Source organism: Balaenoptera physalus (assembly GCF_965194825.1).
Source record: "Balaenoptera physalus genome assembly, chromosome: 11".
Lineage (NCBI taxonomy): Eukaryota > Metazoa > Chordata > Mammalia > Artiodactyla > Balaenopteridae > Balaenoptera > Balaenoptera physalus.
The window spans coordinates 77,256,888-77,282,426 of NC_138896.1; the positions used below are offsets into that span (position 1 = coordinate 77,256,888).

General features: G+C 42.5%; 1 protein-coding gene across 3 annotated transcripts in view; it reads right to left on the reverse strand.

The window, feature by feature from the left end:
• Nucleotides 1-18,388: 18,388 nt before the first annotated feature.
• Nucleotides 18,389-25,539, reverse strand: part of ERC2 (ELKS/RAB6-interacting/CAST family member 2) — a 954,807-nt gene continuing 947,656 nt past the window's right edge. For all 3 annotated transcript variants that reach the window (XM_082414434.1, XM_082414435.1, XM_082414436.1), the window contains one exon: nucleotides 18,389-21,341. In XM_082414434.1, the coding sequence (XP_082270560.1) occupies nucleotides 21,027-21,341 (315 nt within the window). In that variant the 3' untranslated portion in view covers nucleotides 18,389-21,026. The remainder of the gene's footprint in view (nucleotides 21,342-25,539) is intronic.

Genomic DNA, 25,539 nt, shown 5'->3' on the forward strand with positions numbered 1-25,539 from the left:
GCCCTTGACCTTAAAGCACAAAACCCTTAGCCTGGGTACTTGGGGCAGTGGCTGTTTTGTTCTTTCCATCCCCCACTCCCATCTCTGGCTGACCACCCCAGGGCGATGCTGCCCCACCCTTTGCAAGTCCCTTCCTGACCCTTACTTGTCCCAGCTGCCTGTACCCCTCCAGGGTCCTGGCCTTTGCTGGGCACACCAAAATGGCAGTGTGGGCTTCCCACAAACTGCAAGAGAAGCCCTGGCTTCCTCCGGGGACGATTTCTTTCACCAGGGGCGCATGCAGACTTAAGAAGGGGGAACCCAACTTTATCAAAGATCCCCTTGGGACATCTCCCATTCACCTGAATCCCCTCTCCCTTCACATTCTCTAGGCCTTGACCACATAGTGGCTATTTTCCAATTTCTAATCTAGCCTTAGATCTGCCCATGGGAAGGAGGGTCTAAACAAAGAAGGGTCCCCTCCTGGTGAACTGCCCCTGGGCAGTGTCCCTCCACAGTTCCCTCCCTCCAGCTCTTTGGCCCAGCGGCTGCAGCCTGGATTCTCCCGGTGGTGGGGAACACACTCTCCTCCTGGGCTGGCACCCCAGCAGTGCCCCGCAGCATGGCTTCAGACCCAGTTCACCCACAGAGGCTCTGATAAGGGTCAGGAAGTAAGCTGAATAAGAAGAGTTCCCAAAGGGTGCTGAGCGGAAGCCCCCCACGTGGGGGGCACCTGAGTGCTGGAGGTGGATGCTTATAAGATCCTATTCTGAGAATTTGCTCCAGAAACACCAGCTACCTAACCACAAACCTTTAAAAAAAAAAAAAGAAGTTATATTCTGATTATCTGAATAATTGCCTGCTTCTCTCTAATTGCCTTTGTTAGTGTGTGTAGACATAGCCCCAAGAGTTTTATTTCCTGCTTTGCTGTCTTTCCTCTAGTGGGAACTGGTGCTAGGTTATGGTTGAGTGTAAACTCTGCAGTCTGGAGTTCCAGTCCCAAATCTGCCTCCTTCTAGCTGTGAAACCTTAGACAAGTCATTTAGCCTCTCAGAATCCTCTTAAACACACACATGTGACAACAAAAATATTGATTTTGTTACAATACAAACAAACAAAAACCAGAGAAATATAATGACCTCGCCAGACAACAAAGAAAAACAGAAATATGACGACCTACCTGGTAGGAGAGCAGTGAAAATGAAACAGATGACCTTGAAAATCAGGGGTGCAGTGAGAATGAACAGTGATGCTTCTGGAGAACTTAGCAGGGGTCAGGCACGCACTGGGCACTCAATACCTGCTACTCTACAAAAAGCAGCTCTGAAAACAGGTTTTTAAGCTCCTTTGGTGGCAAAGCTGTACCTCCCGTGACAAGATCATTTATAGTCTTAATTTATCCCAGTTGGAGTGAATGTTCATACTCTTCACAGATGAAATATGAACGGTGTTGGGTTACCGGGCACTTCCCCAGGCCTCACTGGGGCTATCTGCAGACTAAATAATCATAGGCCCCATTTTATCTTTCAAAAAAAATTCCAAAATTTCCAACAAACCGATCTATCCCCAAGGAGTTCGGATAAAGGATTGTGAATTTTATCTGATGAAATTAATATTGGGTGTGCTGAGATTATACCCCACGAGGATGCAACAACCTCTGTGACAGTGTTTTTCATGGCTGTAACTCCAGTGCTCAGAACAGTGCCTGGCACTTGGTAAGTGCTCAGTAGTAGTATTTGTTGAATGACCAAATGAATGCATGAATGGATGAAGGAATTCTTTCCAGGGGAAAATGTCAAGGGAAACCAACTGTGAAATCCACTGAGAACCTTCCATCAGGTTCTGCTCTGGAAAGTCGGGCTCAGTTGTAAGAACCAGTCCCACCATGGGTGCTGGTTAACCGGGCTGGGAGAGGAGCAGACAGTTGGAAGGAGGGAAATGGATGCCTCTTCACCTCCACCTTCAAATATTCTTGTTTAACTCACCTCCAATTTGTGGAACTCCATGGTTTCCCTTTGCAAACCGTGTGTGCGTTTGGGTGTGTGCACACAGATTGAGTCATCTGCAGACACACTGGCAAGGCATCGCCATACTCCACTCATTAAAAATGCTTTTGAGTCTGTGGAACAAATAAATCAATATTTTTGGCTGCTCTCCCAACAGGGTTATTTCACAAAACAGAGTGCAAGATAAGGAATTTATGAACGATCGCATCCCTGTGCCGCCTTTCTCAGTGGGAGAAAGCAGGGCCTGGGTTGTCATTCTGGGAAAATCTACCCCCCCTTTTATGCCCAGCAAATAATATTTTATGGCCCTAGGTTTATGGTGGTGTTTTAATGATCCGCTGTAGAAAGCGGTTTTCTCTCCGGTCACTAGAATTTGTCAAGAAGGGCTGGAGGCCATAAAAGAGGGACGGGCCCCAGGGACAAACAGGCTCCATCTTCTGAAATAAACTAATAAAGATTTCCAAGATGTTTACTCCTCCACCTCAGAGTCAAGACCAGCCGGGCTGCCGGCAAGGGGCCCACAGATGGAGCACTAAACAGGACAAAGAGGCCGGAAGGGGGTCAGGGCTTCCTCACCACCGCATGGCCACAGTCAAAGTAATACCATCACATTGTGTTGCCACTGGCCACCGGCCTGAGGGGGGAGGAAGGGACAGAGGCTCCTTTGAGGGTAGAGGACAATTTTGGACACTGGGCAGACTCAAGGAGTCTCTTTGAGAACCTCAGGCTCTCCTAGCACTGGCCTAATCACGGTGCTCTCCTAACTTAGAGCCCTCTTTATTTTTATAGTCAATGGTGCTTTTTTTGTGTGTGGGGGGGTGGGGGGGTCTGAATGGATGCTTTGTTTTTTTGAGTTTTAAGGGACATTCAGGTCAAACAGACCTAAGTCTGAATCTCCACTCTGCCTCTTGCTGACCAAGTAACCCTACAGGGGTCACTTTCCCTTCTGAGCCCCAATCTCCTCACCTGTAAAATGGAACATATTAAGGATGTTCCAACAATTGAGATAATGTACAAAAGGCCTCGGTCCAGCCTCTGCCCATGGAGAAGACTGCTGTAGTGATTTCAACATGAGGAATATCTGTCCCTGGGTCTCTGGGGAAAATCCTGAGACCAGTGAGTTGCCTGAGGAGGGTAGGGGCGGAGGTGTGGGAAGAGGAGAGAAATATGGTAGGCAATTATACATGATCCTCTGGGTCTGCACGGTAGAATTCAATAAGGATGAGGCTGATAAATGCTGAGATAATAATGAGTAATGAATAATAGTAATGATTGCTGGTAACATTTGTTGAGCTCTTATTATGTGCCAGATACCAGCTCCTGTCTGAACTCTTTAAATTCATTGATCTGTTTCATCCTTACTACTTCATGGGGTAGATCCTGTTATTATCTGCACGATATGGAGAAAAAAAAAAGGTTCAAAGAGGTCACAATTTCTATAAACCCAAGCTGTTCTAGTATTCAAACCCAAGAGTTTGAGCCCTGGTAATCTGACTCTAAATAACAGAGGCTTAACCACCATACTTTACCTATAAATAAAGAGAAAACCACTTTTTTAAAGGTATCTCCCTGATTCCCCAAATGTGCCCACACTTTTCCCCTTGGCCTCTCCCACATGAGGCTTACCTTAGTGGAAAGAGTCTTTTCCTGAAAGCTTCTGATTCATTCCACTAAGCCCCAAACACAAAAACCACCAGAATAAGCCACACCAGGAAAGTCTGATTCAAGTCCAGTTCAGTTGGATGGATCTGTCAAAGATTTGTCCTTATTTCACTCACTGCCGTGCCACGCCGCCATGACTTCCCTGCCCTCATTCCACCAGCACCATCAGCAATCAAAGCATCCACACTCAGCAACTCACCTTGAATTCTGACCTTGTCTGGACAATGCCCTCTGAACACCCTGTTCTCTGAAAAGGCCTGGCCTGGTGCTCCTCCTGTGTTATCCCTGACGTGAGAGATGAGGACATGAGGGCTCGCTCTCCCCAGTGCAGCTCAGATCATATCACTCCCCTGCTCAAAGTCTTGCACGGACTCCCTGCTTTACCAGGTAAAGTCTAAACAAGTTGACCTGCCTGGCAGCCACATCGTAATGCATCCTTTGCGCTTGCTGTTCCCCGTGCCTGGAAAGCTGTTCCTCCCACCTGGGCACCCTCACTTCATTCAGGTCACCACCTCAATGTATATATCCTAACCTAAGGGAGCTCCTGCTGCCCCCTGCCAGTGGTTCTCTGAATGACTTTCTTCTTCCATCCTGGTCTAAAATGATCTCATTACATCGGCATGCATATTTCTTTGTTTTCTGTTTCCCCTCACTAGAATGTAAGCTCCAGGAGGGCAGGGGTCTCATCTATCTTGTTCAGAGCTGTAACCTCCAGTGACCAGCCCAGAGGAAACACTCAGAATGAATGAATGAATGAATGAATGAATGGTCATGCCCATAGCCACATAACTGCTAAGCAAGGGTTTGAACCTTGGTAATCTGACTCTAAATATCAGGAGCTTAACCAGTATACTTTATAGATACTTCACCTACAAATAAAGGCAAAACTATTTTTTAATGTCTCCCTGGTTCCCCAAATGTGCCCCCACTTTTCCCCCTGGTCTCTCCCACACAAGGCTTACCTTAAGTGGAAGGAGTCTGATAAGAGAAATAGTTTTCTTCTGAAGGAAGATGGTATTCCATTACTCCTCCTTTTGCCGTACTATTTCTTCGGAAAGGCGATTTTTTTCTTAACTGGCATTTTCTTTTTAAAGGCAGCTGGCATGGTCACTCTTGTCGCCCATTCCATATTGTATGTGGGCCACTGGGCCTCTAGATGCTGGGTTTAGGAGAACAGAGGTTAACTATTTGCAGGGGAACCCAAGTCCATTTATTAGTCTCTCCTGAGAGACAGGAGAAAATGTTGGAATTTTATTTTGTCTTATTTATTTACTGGTCACAAATTTCAATATCACGTGCCTAAATCTGTGTATTAGGATTTGCAAATCTGATTTGGTTACGCTCGGTAATTACTTTTGTTCCCAAACAACCCATTACCCGGCCAAACTTCTGGGTATGTAAGAAAAGGTTTTCAAATTCTTCAGCTAAGTTCCTTTCTCTGGAAGAAAAATCTAGAAAAGTGTAATACGTTTCAAAAATTTCCGACTTAGGCAGGCGATGAAACTGGTTGGCAGAAGAACACAATCTCATTAGAAAGGGGCTGGATAATGCGCAGATTCGGTTCTAAGAAGATTCCAATATAGATCAAATCTATCCTTTCCAGATAAGAAGCAATGAACAAGTTTCCTTTCATGACTACCTGGAAAGCCTACCTGGAGGATGAGTGTTAAAAATGGATTTTGCCTGAAGAAGAAAAGTGCATCCTGGCATCTCAAGACTACATAAGAATATGAACATCTCTTCTTGTTATTTTCAGCTATGTGACACAATTTTTAACTTCAAACCAATGACGGAGAAAATTTTTCAGCAAGAGAGATATATAATGGTAACGTATCTAAATGAAAAGGACAGCATTTCACCATTTAGTCATTTATTTGGAATTCCTGATACGAACCTGTGCACAAAATATCTAGGAAGCTGAGGCACTTTTTTTTTTTAACTTTTCAAGAACGTTCTGACTTACAATAGCAATTGCACATCTTACTGAATTTTAACTGGAGTGACTCTCACAAGATTTTTCTCTTCTGTGCAAATATTCTCGACCTCCTTAAAAGGGACCACAAATAATTCCAAATAGCAGAATTAAATCCCAAGTCCTTTTAATTTTGTATGCACTGGCACTATAATCATCAATGCTCAATTAAGTGACACTGTTATGACTTCCCAAATCTGTCTCAATAAATCAGAGAATTTTGGATAAAAGCTTCTTTTCTCCACTTAGTTTAATCCTTAATTCAGTGATCTATAAGTGTCCATTAAGGTCAAGTGACAATTCATTGACTTTGAAAAACATGAGAAACACTCCTAGGGCAAAAGATCCTGATGTCTCTGAATGTATTTAAAGTAAGTGGTTTTGACTTAAGCAAAGATTTCTACTTAACCCAGAAGAAAAGCAGTTACTCCTTAGAAATAGTACAGAATTCAGGAAAGTGAAATGAATAATGGCAAAGGATTAAATTTACCTATTCCAGCCCGTACATATATCTACCGAGTATATACAGGAACATGATGGCTCCACTCATGTGTCATTTGTGGACAACCCTCCTTTCCTCAACCCAGGAGCATGATACTCTCAGTCATGCAGACATGTCATAACAGAGATTAGGGAGTACGTAAGCACCATGCCTCCCTCATTCTGCATGCTCAATTCAAGGATGTTTGAAAAATACCTCTTTCTATTTGAAAACGGAATTCAATCCATGTGATGGCATCATCTATTTCAAAATTCAACAACAGGAAATAAAAACAAGTCATAAATTTAGAGTGTCAGTTTGTTGGGACTGAATTATAGCTACAGAAAATAAATCAAAGATCAGCTTAACACATATGGAAAGTAGTAGCCGTGGACATGACTGACAGGCCATTCATTCATTCATTCATTCATTCATTCTTTGCTCATTCAGCCAATATTTATGGCTCATCTACTGTAGATCATCAACTATTCATTTAACAAGCTTTATGATGCATTCATTCATTCATACATTCATCACATTCGTATTGTATGTGCCAGGTCATGTTATCATGTTGGTTTGTTCATTTTAGTCAACAGGTAATTACTGAGCACTTATACTAGGCACTAGACCAGAACGGGCTCTAGAATAAAATCTCAAACGTATGGCTGAGAGGGAAGCCCCCCAGATGTGTTTGTTAACATATCCTGGTTGTTACTGCTGCTTGGGTGAGGGCACTGGGTCTGTGACCTCTTAAGGACCAAGTTCAACATTGGGGATCCCTCCTCGTGCTGGCTGGCCACGCTACAAGTCCTAAGGGGGTCCAGCAAGAGAGAGGGGTTTACTCTGACCCAATGGGTCACCATCAGAAGACAAACCCTCTACATCCATGTCATGCCAGGGCTCCCAAGCACTGAAGTCTTACAGGAGGCTCAGAGAACAGGTGCACACTGTCCTCTGTCGAATGAGACTGGTTGGAGGCTGGGAGAACTTGTAAACAGTCTCTTTTCTACAATCGTGACTACCTACCGCACAGAAAATAGAATTTCCCCCCACTTCTGTCTTAAAACACTCACTCAGGCCTGTGCTAAGCATTTTATGTCCATAATATGAAGCCTGACCTGAAGGCTGTTATTATCCTGATGTTACAGACGGGGAACCTAAGTTTGGAGCAGTGAAGCAACTTGCCCCAGCGCACACAGCCAGGCTAAAGATGAATCCTGCAGATCAAGAGCCCTGGTTGGCTATAAATGTGGTTTCTGGGTAAGGGGTTGGGAAGCATCCCAAGACATAAGGAGTGTTGAAAATGAAGGCAATATAGAAGTAAGCAGAACCCAGAAATGGAGAACAAAAATGGGACACTGGCCTTCTGACCTTGTTGAAGCCCTTGGATCCAGCCGTGCCTGAGGGCCACCTTAACCTCCTTACCTTTCTTTTGTGAAATCAGTTTGAACTGGGCTTTAGCACTTGCAGTTCAAAGAGTTCTGACAATACAACCGTGTTTGGTTGTCTTAGGGAAATTAATATTTAAGTTAAAAAGGTAAATTCAGGTTTAGGGTTAAATGGCAGATACCTGTTCCCTGCTGGGGTTTGGACCAGCCCCCTCGAAACTAAAGGAGATTTGATCTGAGACCATCCCCAGGTTCTCTTGAGACAGAATATCTTGTCAGACCAGGAAGAAGCCATGGGGGGTTGAGCACTAATGTATGAGTGGTGTGGAGGGGAGGAGAATCCGTATGTGAGTCAGGAGAGGGTCTCGGGAGCACTTGGAGGATAAGCAGTGAGGTCCAGGCCAGGAAAAGAGTGTGTGAGGGTTTCTTCTCAGAGACGAAATACTCTGAGGCTGAGTGATGGATGGCGCGGCCTGTGACCTATGCCAACATCTACAGGACATCTGCCTTTGACATATTTGGGGACTATCAGCGAGGAAGTCAACAACTGTCTTTTAAAAGTAGACTCTCGGGAACTCCCCGGCGGTCCAATGGTTAGGACTCCACACTTTCACTGCCGAGGGCGAGGTTTCAGCCCCTGGTCGGGGGAACTAAGATCCCACAAGCCACGCAGTGCAACCAAAACAAAACGAACAAACAGCAAAAAAAGTAGACTCCTGATTTCTGTGGTCTCTCTGATGCCATTTCATTTGGAAACATAAATGGTTTAAATAAATTAAATTCATTACTTTGAGCCTTAAAATCCAAATACTCAGGGGAGAGAAAGAAGGGACTTAGATTCCCTATGCCCATTAGGAATAAGATTTGAAGTAACTAATTTCTCCATGTGGATTCATCAATTTGCTCCACAAAAAATACTTCTTGCAAGTCTCCTGCGTGCCTGGCACTTTCCTACAGGCAGGGCTACAGAGATGGGCAAAAATTAGATAAGGTTCTTGCCCATATGGTACTTACGTATCTTCCCTGCCTAAGAGATCCTCCTTTTCCATGGTAGTGAATATATTTATTCAGTCATTCATTTAATGGTTTTTTATTTATACCAACTTGTATAAATATACATATTAAATATGACAAAGTAAAAGCTCAGCCAGCAGGATGTTCTAGGAAAGAGCTATTCTTTGAGGATAAATTAATTGTTTAGCAAACTGGGAATGTAAAAATTAACATGTTAAACTCCTGCTATACCTTTTTTGTTATCTTTGTTAAAAATGGAAAATTTACTGAGTTTCTTCCTCGGTAAATACAGTCTGGTAAACCTGGATGACACAGCCTTCAGTGACTCAGGCGTGACGGTACAGGGGTGAGAGCTACACACGCCCAGTACAGTGGTCACGGACCACATGCGGCTGTTGAGCACTTGAAATGTGGCTCGTCCAAATTCAGATGGGCTGTAAGTGCAAAATATAAACTGAATGTCAAAGCCTCAGCATGAAAATAGAAAAAGCTTATAAGATATCTCATTAAGAACTTCTAAATTGACTATGTTGAAATGATAATATTTTGGATATACTGCATTAAAGAAAATATATCATTGAAATTAATTTCTCCTGCTTCTTTTTAACTTTTTAAAAAATATAGCTGCTAGCGGATTTAAAATTGCATACATGGCTTGCATTATTTTCTGTTGGATGACTCTGGGTTAGAACAGGGCTCTGGAATCAGAGTAAGGATTCAAATCTGGTGCCTCTATTTAATAACTGTAGGGACGGATAACTTAGCCTCACTAAACCTCGGTTTCCCCCTCTGTAAGACAGTTACTAACAGTACCTACCTCACTGGGCTGTTGTGACAATTCAATGAGAAAATGTATTCACAGTGTTTAGCACAATGCTTGGCATGTAGTTCCTTCTCAGTGAATGTCAGCTGTTCAGAGCTACTCTGCAGTTATCGTCTCCGGAAAGTCAGGAGATTGGGCTAGATCAGCACTGACAAAAAAATATACTATAGGAATTGGCATAAATCCCTGACACCGAGTTGTTTCCTTTTAATTTGCCATTTTCCTAAATCTAAAGTGCTCACAAAATGAGGGTAGTGTTACTGGACAGCCATGATGAGCCAGGTTCTGGTTCAACACAAGCTCTGATGAGTTAGGTTTTGCTTAATCGAGGACTAGTACTCATTATAATTCTTCGTGGCATTGGAGAATACAGGCAGTTATGGTCACACACCACTATTAACATAGGTAATGGTTCCTGGGAGCCTACCATGTGCTAGACATTGTGTTAAGCATTTTACTTAAAGGTCATGCTCGCAACAGCCTTCAAGCACAGGGAGGTTGAGAGAATTGCTTAGGGTCACCCAGCCAGGAAGTGGCAGAGACAGGACTCAACCTGTCTGTTTGACCCCAGAAGTCAATCTAAGTATTACTGAAGCAGAAATAGTCTGAGTAATTCCTTGTGGTCATGAAACTATGGTGCTTTCCTCAGAGCTCCACGGACTGTTTAGCTAGAGGAGAAAGCTTGGTTTACCACAGGAGTTCCAGATTGTTGCACCAACAAAACAGAATCAGAGATTTCATAATAATGAAAAGCTCTGTTTTCAAAAGGTGTCCTTTCTTTAGTTATAAGGAAGCAGAGGACACCCGTCCGTAATAACGACCCCATTAAATGCAGCCCTTCCCATTTATGGCTCTAAAATATTACCAGGCAGAAACGGAACAGTGGTAGAACTTTCTCTCTTGAGAATTTTCCAGGACCTTACAAACATGACCCCATTAATCCACTCAATACCCGGATGAGATAGGTAGTTGGTTGTTATTATTCTTCTCACTTTCAAGATAGAAAACCTGAAGCCAAGAGAGATTAAGCAATTAGTTGAAGGTCAAATGGTGAGCTAGAGACAGACCTGGAAATGAAACAATTATCTTCTGAAATTCCAATCAAATGCACAAACTGATTGGCTAGTTACCACCATGTGCTAATATTCAGTTAGATGCCCTCAGCACAAAATGACTGGCTTTTACAGGAGATTTCTGCAGCTGTATTTGCCTGAATCTGTATGGATTGGTTTAATACCAATGTCCAAACTGACATCAGATTTTTTCAAAATATTGGCTGAAGGAAAATACAGTTCCTTGCTCCAAATGTGGTATCCATTTTACCTAGCTCGGTTAAGTTTAATCATACCTACAAGTGCTGTTTCTGGAGGATAAAGGGAGGATTGTTCTACAAAGCCCTCCCGCTTGTGTTTTGTTTTCTTCAGAGATAAGCTGTAGCACATAAAAAGGTTTAGGGGGCATCTTGCAATTTACTCTTATGTTGAGACTGAAAAAAGATGAACATAAACTATCTTGGACTTGTACAAAATCTGGAATCCAATTTGCCCGTATTATCATTCTTCAGTCAAATGCCTTTTACCCTTTTCAGCTGGAGACTTTTGACAGTAGGTGACGCTGTATGAAGCAAAGTCATAGGTTAGGAAAAGACAAGACTTCCAGGTGAACCAGGAGGAAGCCATGCTTTTCGGAACAGCTGCAAGGACACATGCACAGAAAATTGGTCTCCTGAAGAAAGCGCTGCCAATGACCCCTCTTGCCCAATTTTGCAAAAGGCCCTGCCCCTCCGAATACCTGGAGCAAATTTTTATTTCTTTCTGCCTACTTGAGTCTTAGGTAATTTAAAATCAACTACTCTGTTATCAATTTCGACTGGTTTGGGGCAACATGATATATCAATGAAACCGTTGTTGTCAGAAGGAAAATAGGGCCATTTCATTAGCTTGGTAGAAGGGCATCTACACATTTAAAAATGGCCCCATGCCATGCTCTGAACTTGTTCTTTAAGAATTCAATGTGATCACTTTTCAATTTGTTGAATTTCAGTTTCTTGGGCCAGCCAAATAAGACTCTTGGAGAAATTCTTCTCCCATGACTTTATAGTTTCTGGAAGGTCAGGAGATTTGGGACTGGTCATCTTAAGAAATTCCAATTCTGTCCCCTATCACTGCTCAACCTGCTCAACTTTTGCTCACCCCCCTTGGTCCTGTGCTGATGTGGACAGCTCCTTCTAGAAACACAAATTCAACCTAAGCCTACTGCAGGAATGCTAGCCTGCTAATGCACAGACACTGCACGGGAAGAAATAATAGTAACAATAAAGCTTATCCAGTTTCTTCTTTCTTAAAATAATCAAACACTTTGAGGGACTCCAAAGGCAAGACATTTTTTTCCCTGCAACCCATTTTAACTTCCTTTCTCATAAACTGAAAACATGATGCTCAGAAACCAAAGAATCTTCAACTACAGTTTGGGGTCTAAGTCTGACATCTTGCAAAGGACTATCTTGAGCATTTTCAATTGGAGTTATGGTGTCAGTATTTCTAAAAGTCCTAGTATGTTGCTGTCTTGGGATATTTCCATGCAACCCATTAAGCTACCTTGTTTGAAGGATGTTGAACAGCCTGGCATCATTTCCAAACAACCATGCTAAACTGAGAAAGGCACTACATTACCAAAGGAACACTGAAAACCAAGGCCATGGATTGCAGCCAGAGGTGAAGGTACTGATCACTAACCAACCCATGGCTAATCCTAAGCCCTTAATTCTTCTTCCAGATGCATGCAGCATTTGAGGAGGAAAAAGGAAATGGTCCTGCCAGTGCAAAGGCTTCCGGTGGTGTTCTGCCACACCAGTATCAGTCCTTTTTCTGTTTTCTAACCAGGCACCCATTTCTTATCATACAGGTTGGGCAGCTCTTTCCTGCATTTTAAAACCCTGGTGTCTTATTGTCTAAAATGCTTGATTTTGACTTGAGTTCACGTGTTTTGTGGAAATACAAGTGGTAATTACACAATTACCTGCCATTGGCAACAGTCACCAGGGAAATTTACAGCCCCCAATATCCAGATCTGGTAACTGGTTATTAAACGTGGTTGATGAAAACACTGACATGGCAAATGGGACCTGAGCAAGGACTGGCTCCGCAGCAATTCTTGTGAGACAAGGGCTGGAAGTCCACAAGAGACCATCAATTTTATTTCATTAAACATTCTATTATTTATGGCAATATTACTACTAATAATAGTTATCATTTCCATTTTTTGAGAATCTGTCACGTGGCTGGCATTGTGTTAAGTGCCTATTTGATCCTTATTAAAAAAAAAAAAAAACCCTTCTGGGAATGTATTATAATTTTAGGATTAGAAGACAGACACAGAGAGGCTAAGTAACCAGCCCAGGGTCACTTTTTGGGCTGTGATGGAGTCAGGATTTTAACCTTTCCAGAACCTGCAAACTCAAATACCTTCAGGGGGTCAGGCAGGTAACACTCTGGGGTGAAGTGGGCCAGGTGTAGCTTTATAGAGAGAAATGAGGACAATGGAGAAATGGCAAGTACATCTAACATTTCCCCAAGTTCCCAGACTCCAAGCCTATCACTACTGCCCTGGGGGGAAAAAACCCTAAGACACGGTACTGGCCAGACAAGAAGTATCCGAAGCCTAAATTCATTCCACGGGCCCTGGTTTTCCAGCCTTTGTCATCTGAAACTGGATTCATGCTTAATGACATTAAATCTTTGTAGGATAAACTTTTTCAATGAGATACACAGACGGAAAAGTGCACAGATTATACGTATGTCACTTGATGAATTTTCATAAACTGAACATAACCATGTAACCAACTTCCAGGCCAAGAATCAGAATATCACCAGCATCCCAGTGACCTTTTCTTGTGCCCTTACTGGTTACAAACCCTCTGAAGGTGAGCCATTGTCCTGAATTCTAACCCCATAGAGGAAACTGGTCTGTTTCTGAGGTTTACATAAATGGACTCGCACAGTTGGTTCTCTTGTGTCCACGTGCTTTCACCTAATGCTACGTGACATTCATCCATGTTGTGGCAAATGGCAATAACTCTTCTCAACAGCTTTTACCCTAAAGTCTATTGCTTGATATATTTGCCTGAATACATTATAGCTGAGCCTCTAACGAGGAAGACTTCCTTCTCTGGAAACAGGTTCTAAAAATTGAAACAAGTCACTCTAGGACTTTGTTAGAACTATGGAGAGAGTTCTGTTGTTAAAATATTTTTTCTAAACATTTTCTCATTTATTGTCTCATTTTATCTTCTCACATACCACGCCAGGTAGTTAAGAGACATATTATTCCCATTGGTTAAGATTCAGAAACGGAGGGTACATGCAATTATATGACTGCATGCTACCATAGAGCAAGTGTGGCAAAATAGTTATAAAACAGAGATTTCAGTTCTGTCTTCATTGCCAATCTAATGTTTCCACCTGAACATACATCCTGTTGCTCCTTTCTGGGTCAAGGTTCTATTCACAGGTAAAATAAACCCGTCTCCAATGATGTTTTGCTGTGAGTATGTCATACTGCTGTGTGCCTTTGATGTTTCCCTCCTCAGCATCCATTTCCCTTTCTTATTTGAGAGTCCATTCTTTCCCCTTTCTCGATCCACAAGATTGAGGTGGGCTCCATCCCTAGCGGGGAACAGCACACGACTCCTCCCTTAGGGGTCTAGGGTCTCACCTGAAACCTGGCGACTGTTCAAGAATGGATTACCATGAAGGAAGCAAAACTGAGAAAAGGACAGTGAGAAGTCATTTGAGCCCCTGGGACAAGCCACTCTTGAAACCCACTACCTCTGAACTGTTCACTGCATGAAGCCATATATATGTATGTGTATGTATGTATTTGTTCTTGCTCAAATTGTCTTGTGTTATGTTTTTGTTCTTTTCTTCTTTGCTGGGGGAGGGGGATACTAGCAAAATAAAAAAATTCTAACAGTTATGCTTACATAAATAAATACTCATATTTCACCTCTCAAATTCAAACAGCCATAACGTCCTTATCCAGTGAGTTGCAGTTATGCAGACATGGAGATTTTGTCTTGAATTTATGCAAAGTTTCTCTCCTGAGTCCTGTCTAAGTGAAGTCACAGTGTTGGCACAGACAACATCTGTTTTTAACCCATAGAAATGCTGGCTTTGCCCTGCACTTGGGAAAGGGTCTGTTCTGCCCAGAATGATCACTTCTGCCATAGATGCTGAAGTAATCCAACAGGGGGAGGCAAGGCTAGAGGTGGCAAAGGTATTTTCAAATAGAAGAGAAAACTGACTGGTCCAAACAACGGACCAAATCAATGAACTGTTGATTTAGACAATTTTGATCCAGAAGACTTTGGGAACTTCTCTAGCCAGTATGGTGTCCTCTACACTTCCAGCAGAATGTTCTGAAACAGAGATCTGATCATTTATCTCTGCACTTTAAAAATCTATCATAAAGTGGGAGGAAGAAGTAAGCAGAGTGGAGCAACCTGACAAACACTACCTCAGCCAGGTGATCAATCAAGGTCAACATCAAACAGCCAAAAACCATATTGATAGTATGCACCCTTGATATGATGTGATGAAAGTAGCACCTTACCTCTGTGGTCTTCTGTCCATAACCCATATTCCCAGTCTAACCATGAGAAAAAGATCAGACACATCCTAGCGGAGGGGCAACCTACAATATACCCGATCCGTACTCCTCATTAAGTGTCAAGATCATCAAAAACAAAGAGAGTATGAGAAACTCACAGTCAAGTGGAGCCGACAGGGACATGAAAACCAAACGTAATGTGGGTTCTGGATGAGCTCCTGGAACAGAGAAAGGACATTACGTTAAAACTAAAGAAATCTAAATGAACAATAAGCTTTAGTTAATAACAACGTATTCATGTTTGTTCCATTAGTGACAATATACCATATGAATGTAAGATCTTAATAACAGAGGAAACTGTATCTGTGTGGGAAGGAAGGTTATATGGGAACTCTCTGTACTATCTGCTCAGTTTTTCTGTAAATCTAAGAATGTTCTAAAAATAAAGCCTATTAAAAATAAAGTTTATTTGAAAATCCATCTCTAGATTTTTGTTGCTGCAGGAGGGTTTCCTAAAATTCAGAGATCAAAGTGGGCCCTTAAAATGATTACAGGGGGTCCACAGGCACAGTCTGAAATATCCCTGAGCCACAGAGTTAAACATTCCTTCACTGACCGTTTTCAATCCTTCTGATTCAGTAACAAAGAAAAACTCTCTGTTCAGCCCCACAAACACATTTCTAACCTTTGCCAGTTTCCCTTTTCAACAGAGAAAGAGAAAGCTTCAGACTCAGAACTTTGTTTTCAATACTTACTTTTATTGTTCTTATTTTCATTATTTTTTTGTTCTTATATTTGGTGATGGCTATGTATGGAAAATTATCCTACTTACTCATCTATGATGGTGGCATTTTTTTTTCTTAAAGTATATTTATTTAAATAAAACAGTAAGCCTATTTAATTTTATAAGGTACTTAACTCAGACTACATATTGTCTTAAGACATAGTAAGAATCAGGCAAGCAGTATGCAAATAACTGGAGTTGAGAACCAAAGGCCAACAGGATTAGGCCTACACCCCTTAGGCTGGAGCTCAGGGCCCTCTCCCACCTGAGGACACCTGTCCAGTCTCCTGTCACCAGATGCTCCACCTTGCAAACCCAAGGATGCCTAGAAAATCAGATGCTGATGCCCGGACAATGAGGGCTTAGAAGAAACAAGAGAGGCCCATGGCTAGCAGGTTAAAATCCAACATGCTAAGCTTTGTCTCAGCTCTCCTTTCACACGTGGCTGGACTTCCTTTGGGCCCCACTGCCATTCTCTCATCACATGGGCCAACAGTGGCACTGATGAAGCAACCAATTCCTTCAAGCCTCTGTGAGCTGGATAGGCGTGGTGGAGACCAAACCTGCAATATGGAAGCACTGCTGGGTGGGTACCAGTAGGATCTGAATTTCAGCCCCATACGCCCCACCCACCTGACCTGCGGCCTGAAGCAGAGGGCTTGCTGAGCACCGGGTGAGAAGCCTGGCTCCACCACGTACCATCTGGGGGGACGCTGGGTGAGGTGTGCGAGCTCTCTGGCCTCTTCCTCCTTGTCTGTAAAGTGAGGATAATAATAATACCATAATACATGAGGACAACACCTACCTCATGGGATTACTGTCAGGATAAGTGAATTCATGTAAGTACAGCATTTAGCACAACGCCCCACCAAGTAAGTGTGCTCTATAAACGTGCACCGTTTCTGGTCATCTCTGTGGGCCTCCATTCCCCTCCCTGTGAAATGTGTATCATGACAGTACCTACCTCATGCGACTGTCGTCAGGAATAAAGGAGTGGTGCACATGGGTCCCTGGTGCCATGGTCTGGCTCCTAGCAAACAGTCCATAATGTTCAATTATTCTTATCTGTGTTTACTTATTATTAGTGTGATTATTCTTATGAATTAGTGATGCCAAGAATTAGAATGTCTCTCCCATCTTTTGGAACAGCAGTTCACAGACACAAGAAGCAGTCAAGGTGGATGTTTAAGGTCAAACGTTAGGCTTACCTATATGCTTCAGTGGAACTAAAGGTATGGGTGGACCTGCAGTTGAGCGCAGCAGTTCGTGAGCTGGTACTTTTCCTTCCAAAAGGACTGCTTCTGTGCATATAGGAGCAGAGGCTCCATCTGGTCGGCTGGGTTCATATAACCAGGCTTGAATGCAAGCTGGCTGCTCCAGGAAGTTCTATGAGGTAAGAAATTCTTGTCCAACAAAAAGTTCTTTTTCCATAAAAAGGTACATAATGAAAAGGGCAAATGACTTTGCAGGTTGCCCCAAAATGTGTCTGACTGTGAGAGAATTTCACATCCAGTGGCTCTGAGTCCATAAAGTATAGAAATGAAATGATATTTCTCCTGTGTCATCAAGGGCCAACTGGGAGGACAGTCTGTCTCATCCTCTCCTCCCCAGAGAGTCTTCAGGGACACATATTCCTGTTTCGGAAGTTCTAGGGACAGCCTTGGATTGCAATGAACTTACCGTGTACGCTTGGATCAGTTGCTTCCGACTGGGCCTCAGTTTCCCCATCTGTAAAATGAAGATATCAGGTTACATGACATATACCTTCTAGCAATATAAATCAATTACTGTTTAACTGCAATAATGGTAAGAATTGATAATTTGTTTCCTGGAATATAATTCAAACTTTTAACGAAACCAGGAGCTGATTCTCCACTGTGATCCACAGGTGAGCTGCCAAGGCTGGTGAGCCCTTGCATGGACAATTCTGTCTGTGTATTTTTCTGGATGATTTTGTGCATGTATCCAAGTGATGGCAGGGCTATTGTTTTAGCCTGCTCAGCTTTCAGTGTCTTTCTTCTAGACTAGAGCCCATTTTTTTTTTTCTTTTGGAAACTACATCTCCCACATCCAGTAAGGCTGGATGTATGATCCAAAAAGGACCAGTAAGAGTCCCTCTAGAGGGCTGTTATGGATGCTGGGAGAGAGGGGTGTCTCTCCTCTAAAATCCAAGAATACTCAAAGCTGTTGGGAGTCATCTTTGCCACCAAGTGGAGAGAAGCAGCAGGACTGATGTCAACCTCATGGAACGTGCAGAAGAAACAGGGTGGAAAAGAGGAAGGGAGGGAGAGACGGGAGGAAAGGGAAGTGAGAAAAGGTGGGAAGGAGGAAGAGAGGGAGGGAAGGAGGAAGAGAGGGAGGGATAAAGAGAGATCGAGAACAAGGCTGGAATTGAGAGAGAGAGAAAGACAAAAAGGGAAGGGAAAGAGGGAGGGAAGGAGGAAGGGAGATGCCACCAATGGCTTAATTTCTTAATACAGCATGAGCCCTTAGATCCAGCTATGCATAGAGGGAAATTTACACCTTGGCTCTTCCAGTAAAGTGAGTCCATAACTTCCCTTTTTCCTTCTTTTGTCTTCAAGTCCATAGCTTCTTCAAATGGGGATCCATGACCCAAACAAGATTAGAAACCACCACAGTTGGAGCATTTATTCAAGATGGAATGAACTCGCTTCAGAAAGAAACAAAGTTTATTTGATGAATATAAATAAGGCGATCAGCACAAAGTACTTCTCATACACGTGATAACAAATTTATGAACTGTACATACCTTGTACGTTGTACTTCTACTAGACACGAGGTTACAATGACTGGCTACTACATGCCCACTGGTAGTTTCTGAGGGTTCCTTAGTTTTATTTATTTATTTTTTATATCGAAGTCCATAATCACATGGTCAATATCACAACCCACATGCCACTCACTTGGAGAAATATTACAAGAAGCACTGTCAAACGAGGGTCGCTGGGAATTAGATACACTGACCCCTGGCAGCATTCAAACGCCACTCGACACAAAAACATCTCAGTAGAGCTTATGTCAACACATTTGAGGTCTCGTCATAAACACTGTTTAAAAAGTAAATGGAAACCCACTTTCAAATGAAAGTTGACACGCTGTTAACGTGCATACTGGATACACAAAAATCATTAAATACAAAATAGAGACGGTACATTGAAATCAAACGGGGTATAAAGTATAAGCTTGCTTCTGCACAAAGCAAGCAGACCAACTCCTAAACGTTAGCCTCAACTTTTTCAATTTCGTCATGACTGAGGGGGAAACCTGCTGAAGTCTGCGCAAAGGAAATGTCTTCCCAATAACACAGTGTTTGTTGTAAACACAAACTATTTTTAATCTGTGAAAAGGGAATTTTTTTTGGTAAACCCCCAACATCAGAGAATATTACATGATATATAATGAAAAGATGCTATGTTAGACAGAATTCAATTTTTAAGGGACTAAACGATAATGTCCCCGTAAAAGTAAGATCGGTACGACTTTAAACCAACATAAGTGGGGCAAAAATGAGCCCCCCAAACAATAGGTGTGACAAAATTGGCACATACTTGGAAATAGCTAACTATACACGGTTGGTTGATTTTTCTGTTTCTAGGACCCTCTATTCCCTAGTGGATTTCCTACTTCCTACTTCAAGTATTCAGTGGCAGGGTTCAGATCGGGACCTGGTTGCAGGAGGCAGTGCGGCCACCTATTGGAGGACACCCAAACCGTTCACGGGGACGAGCTGCAGGCCTGGGTTTCCATTGCGACATTATGTCAGAGTGTGCTAAATACGTCTGCAAAGAACTCTGCTCATTTCTCCAATCAAGACCTAGATCCCTTTGATAGTTAAAGGACAAACTTTTTAAACATGAATGTATTGGATTGCTTATGCAACACAAAAGCTTTACACAGTTTGCAATACTTACGACAAGAACAAAGCCAGAAGCAAGAAACCTGCTCGAATATATTACTCCTAATGCACCAAGGATGAACAGTGCAGCTCAGACACAGTTTCGTCTTCCCCGATAGATAAATAAGGTGTCTGACTTTTAAGTATCTCTATGGCTCACGTGAGAGGTCCAGAGTTAATTGCACCGACATTTTAAAAAGTAATAATAACGACTAAATTCAATGCAAGACTTCAGGAACATCTGCTTAGAATCCTTTCCACAGCAGCAAAGAAAGACAACTATATTTATTAAGGCCACTCATGCTTAAATTCACTGTTTGTCCTTTAAAAATGCAGATTTTCATCCCCCACTTGCATACCTGTGGAAGTGTTTCTTCCAATGACAAGAAAATGGATCAGTACAAGAGTTGCACATGTTTGCCAGACTTGGTCATGAGTTTTATGAAGTTATAACAACTTTAAGTTTTTTTGAATCTTCAGAGGAAGCAGGAGGAGTTTAATTCTCCTTAGTACCATGTCACTGTATGTACAAGACCTCAAAATTTGGTCTCTTTCCCTGGCATGTGCTTTAAATAATGACTCTGTACCACAAACACGTTGTGTAGAGCTATATACAGATACACTGCTTTTGTGATTATTCCTCATTCATCAATGTTTTCATGTTTGATGCTGAAAATGTTTTGGAATCCATGTTGGAGACATTTTAAAAAAATGAGAAATGACCCTTCGTTTACAGAAGATCGAAGCTTACACTGTGTGCACAGCATTTGGATCTTGAATGTGAATGAGTCCCAGCTTCTTCGTGGAGACCTGCATGTACGGGAATGGGGAGAGTCTGAGGCTCAGCCGCATCCCAGCCATGGGGGAGGCATGAAACACATGGAATAGAAATATGCAGGTGTCTCAGGCTCTGGCCACTCCCCAGTACAAAAACAGGGTAGATACAACCATGAATGATCAATTTAGATGTGCCATGCATTGTCAGAGACACACACCATGTTCTCATAAGGCGATTTCTTGTCAAGTACTAGTGGTTTAAAAAATTGATTTCATTTCCAACCTGGCCCAGAGGTAACTACTGGTTCCACCATCAAAATGTGGTTCTTCAAACAGCAGATTAAAGAAATAGAGGAGGGTAAAGGCCCACCATTTTTGGTGTTTTGGTTTCTTTGTCAAACACTCCATGCATCTTGGTATACAAACACTGCCAACACCACTCACTCACAGAATTTACACTTTTTGATAATCTAATGCGTTAGGTATGACCACTTAGACTGAACCAGAAGAAAAACGGGAGATGAAGCTAGCTGTCCAACAGAAGCTGAATCCACAGTTAAAATCCCATGGAGTTCAAATTTATCCAGTGATAGTTAAGTAACATAAGTAAAATGTTATCAAATAATGACATTCAGAGCAGATGAACACATTTTAAATGCCCGAATCCCGACCAAAAAAAATGGAGGACCTGCCATGTTTTCCTCCTCCGCATTCTCCTTTCCAACATGTCTGAATCCATGAGAAAGGACATGAGATGATGAAGGAAATACCAAGTTGAACAGAATCGTGCTCAGTAATGAAAGTGAAAACTCCTCTTCGGTCCTGATGAGCGTTCCCGGGTGGTGATGGCCAATGATGTGAGCTGCACTGCAATAGATTATCAGAATATTGCTGCAGAGCTGCACTTCCCCTTTAGTCAGCCCTTCTGATAGCTGCAACAAGAAAGCACAGAGTTTAGCAGGGAGAGGAACTGGCAGTGATATCGGAGATAATCCTGGCAGACACTCCCCCAACTCCCACCCCTGCCCCCACCCCACCACTCTCTTTGATTGGGGTGGATTGGGATTGGGAGGGCGGTGATGCGGAGGAAGCATGGAGTGACGAAGTGAACAGAAAGTTACATTATGTCCTGCAAACACATCTGAGAAGAGGCCTCTTTCAAAATATTTCACATACAGGTATAGATGACTCTTGATATGCAAAAAGAAATTGAAAGGAAATAAGCCAAAACTGTTGTAGTGATTATTTCTATGTGATCAGATTGTGAATTTTTTTCTCTCCACGGGTTTTCTACAATGAGTATGGTTTTTAAATTATTTTTAAACTTGACTTTATAGATATTAGAGAGTTGAAGATGGTCAAGACACCAGAAAACTTAACATTCACTTACAAACCATCTAAGAGCAACGATTTAAAAGAATACTGGAAATTTCACTCCTAGGTATATATCTGGAAGAATGGAAAACAGGGACTCAAAAAGACTACTTGTACACAATTGCTCACAGCAGCATTACCAACAATAACCAAAAGGGAGAAACAAATCCCAAGTATCCAGCAACAGATGAATGGAGAAACAAAAGGTGGTATATACACACAACAGAGTATTATCCAGCCCTAAAAAGAAATAAAGTTCTGATTCATGCTACAACATGGATGAACCTTGAGGACATCATGCTAAGTGAAATAAACCAGTCACCAAAGAACAAATACTGTACGATTCCACTTACATGAAACATCTACAAGAGACAAATTCAAAGATGCAGAAAACAAATTAGAGGTTACAGGGGCTCAAAGGGAAGGCGGGAATGAAGAGCTATCTTTTAATGGGTACAGAGTTTCTGTTTGCAGTAATGAATAAGTTCTGGAAATGGATAATAGTGTTGGTTGTACAATGCCGTGTATGTATTTAATGCCACTGAACTGTAGACTTAAATTGGTTAAAATGGTAGAATTTTAATGTATATTTTACCACAATAAAAGCATAACTTAAAAAAGAATATTGATATCTCCTTAAGCAGAGCAGAATGAAACAAAGTTGGCTGCTATCCCCACATCCCATGACGTGTGTGTATATGTTTAGCCCAAAACATAAATGCAACAGTCATCCATTTGCATACTTCACGCCCTGGGGAAGAGGTATCCAGAAGCACCCCGAGTTTTCTCACTGTCCCCATAAGGGTCCCTGGGTGTGGAATACAACTGCAGCCTGGGAAGAAACAGTAAAATGGGTGAGAAGAGAGGACCATCCCACATCGAGCCTTCAAATGATGACTTTCCTCCCTACTGATGCTGGACTTTGTGCGCCTGCATCATTGTCATTCACAGATGGGCTCTGAATACTTTGGGAGTTTCCGGGCACATGGCAATAGTGCAGCTACCTGGGGAATATGGTGGGGAGGGAAAAGATCAAACACACACACTCACACACATGAGCCACTTTTTATATACAGTCTGAGCTGCCTGATTTGGTGGTCGATACACAGTATTTCTCAAGTCACACTGACTAATGAGCCAACCAAAGATCTCACTGTCTGCACAGGTAGGCAGTTATTTCGAGCCCTTATTAAGCAGTGCAAATGAAATATGTGGCTTGGATGAACTGTGCTAATTCATACTCTGAGGAGTTTGGTGTAACCCCTCTGGTTAAGAAACTTGAATCGGGGCAAAAAAATGACTTTTGCAGAGCCAGAAAGCTAGGGAGTTCCTAGAGCAGATCATATTACTTATTCTGGCACATAAAATCTCTGCAAACTTTGTATGAAAATTGTAAGTCAGAGCACGCTTTCTGCTTCATGAGCTGTGCATAGCTCTAATTCTTTTGTGCATTAAGCATTTCTTAATCATCCTTTTAAGGGGCTGACCAATATATTAAAAGGCCACATGACTAAAAGGTAAAGAGAAACCCAAAGTAGTACTAAAATGCACCGGTCGTATTTTACAGATGGGGAAATGAGTGAAAAATAATTACAGCGAATGTCCGACGTCCTTGATGTTTTTCCAAGATAAAGTAGCAAAGAACAACCATTTATTCAGTTGAGAGAAAGATTTCCAGCTGGGTAACAGGTCACAAGGCAGAATACAGTGCCTCATGACCGCAACGCACTGCTTTGGGGTAAGGTTTGTGCTGTGGAAAAGAGAACTCTCAAAAAGTGTCGTCGTTCCTTCCACTGGACAGTCCATTCGCCAGGAGGCCTAATGGATTTGAGGGGAAAAAACTCAGATGACACTGCCAGCAGTTGCAAATGCAAATGATCCCTTGTTGAGGGGCAAATAAGCATACACTTTAAAAAACTTTTTCAAAAGCAACCCTGGCTTCCAGCGAGGAAGCAATCTGGGCAGCCACCCACCGTGAGATGATCTCTGGCCGGCCCTCCCTGCCCTGGATGGTCACAGCAGCCCCAACCTGTCGCCATGCGTCCTCTCTTCCAGCACCCACTCTACACTGTCACCGGTGCAGCCAACAGTGCTATTTCAACAACAACATCTACTTCATCTTGCACTCCCTGTTTACAGCCTTCATTTATAATCCCATCGCCGTCAGGGTGGAGGACGGACTCCAGGCCATGCTGGCCTCTCTCTCTCTCTCTCTCCAGCTCCACGCTTCACGTTCCCCCTACGCTGTACTCGCTTCTGCAGTCCTAAAGCTTGCCTTCCCCCTCACTGCACAGACTTGTCTTTCTGTCTGACATACATTCACACTAACCCTTGACCTGACCGATTCCTACTTATTCTTCCATCTCAGTTTAGCTGTCTCTTCCTCCCTGGAGGTCTTTCCTGACCCTCCTAAGTGTGGGATGTGGCACAAGAAGTCTCGCACATACTGCACTGTCCCCTTTCGTGACTTGTCTAGACTTTTACTGTCCAATATGGTAGCCGCTGAACAAATGTGTCTACTCAGCACTTGAAATGTGGCTAGTCCAACTTGAGATGTGCTGTAAGTGTAAAATGTGCGCCGGATTTTAAAGATTTAGTGTGAATTTAGTTTTTTTTCTATTGACTTCATGTTAAAAATGATACTTTGGATATATTGGATAAAATTAAATATATTATTAGAATTTCACCTCTTTCTTATTACTCTTTTCAGCGTGGCTACTAGAAAACTCAGAACTACAGATGTGGTTTGCAATATACTTCTAATGAACAACATTGGTCTAGGCTACAAGCTCTATGAGGGCAGGGGTCATGCTGGTCTTGCTCACTTAGCATCCCCCGTGCCATGCACACTTCATGGAATAAGTTGATTTACTCACCCTTTCCATAGATATTAGAGAGCACCTAGAGTAGGCAGAATCCTAAAGTCCTCCCCACCCCAAAGATTTCCTGCTGTAATCCCTGGCACTGGGACTGTGAACGTCTCACAACATGATTATGTTACCTCATAGATATAATTAAGGTTACTAATCAGTTGGCTTTAAATTAATCAAAAGAGAGAATGAGTGGACCTAATTTAATCATGGGAGCCCTTTAATAGCAGAGACTTTTCTCTTGCTGGTAGCAGAAGAGAAAGTCAGAGAAATCTGAAATACAAGAGGGATTTGCTGTGCTGAGATGGAGGGAGCCACAGGGCAAGGACCTGAGAGTATCCTGAGGGATCCAAGAGTAGCCCACAACTAACAGCCAACAAGGAAATGGGGACCTCTGTCCTACAACCACAAGGAACTAAATTCTGCCACAACCCGAATGAGCTCAGAGGTGGGTGCTTCCCCAGAGCCTCTGGGTTAAATCCAGCCTGGCCCACACCTTGACTTTGGCCTTATAAGACAAAGAAGAGAACCCAGTGGAGCCTGAATGGTCTTCTAACCTACAGAACTGTGAGATAATAAATGGATGTTGTTTTAAGCCACTGAGTTTGTGGTAATTTGTTACGCGGTATAGAAAACTAATATGGCTCCTTTCTGTGCCAGGCAGTGTGCTTGGTGCCAAGAATACGATAGTAGAAATGACAGACAAATTCTACGCCCCCATGGAGCCAGTATTTTCAAGAGTGAGACAGACAACACATAGATAAATAAATAAATAAGAGAATGAGGAGTTTAAAACTTTGTGCCTGGAAGGAAATTAATAGGGATCTGTGACAGGCATGCTTAAGATTTATTGACTACACGACAATTTTTACCTATTTTTTAATAT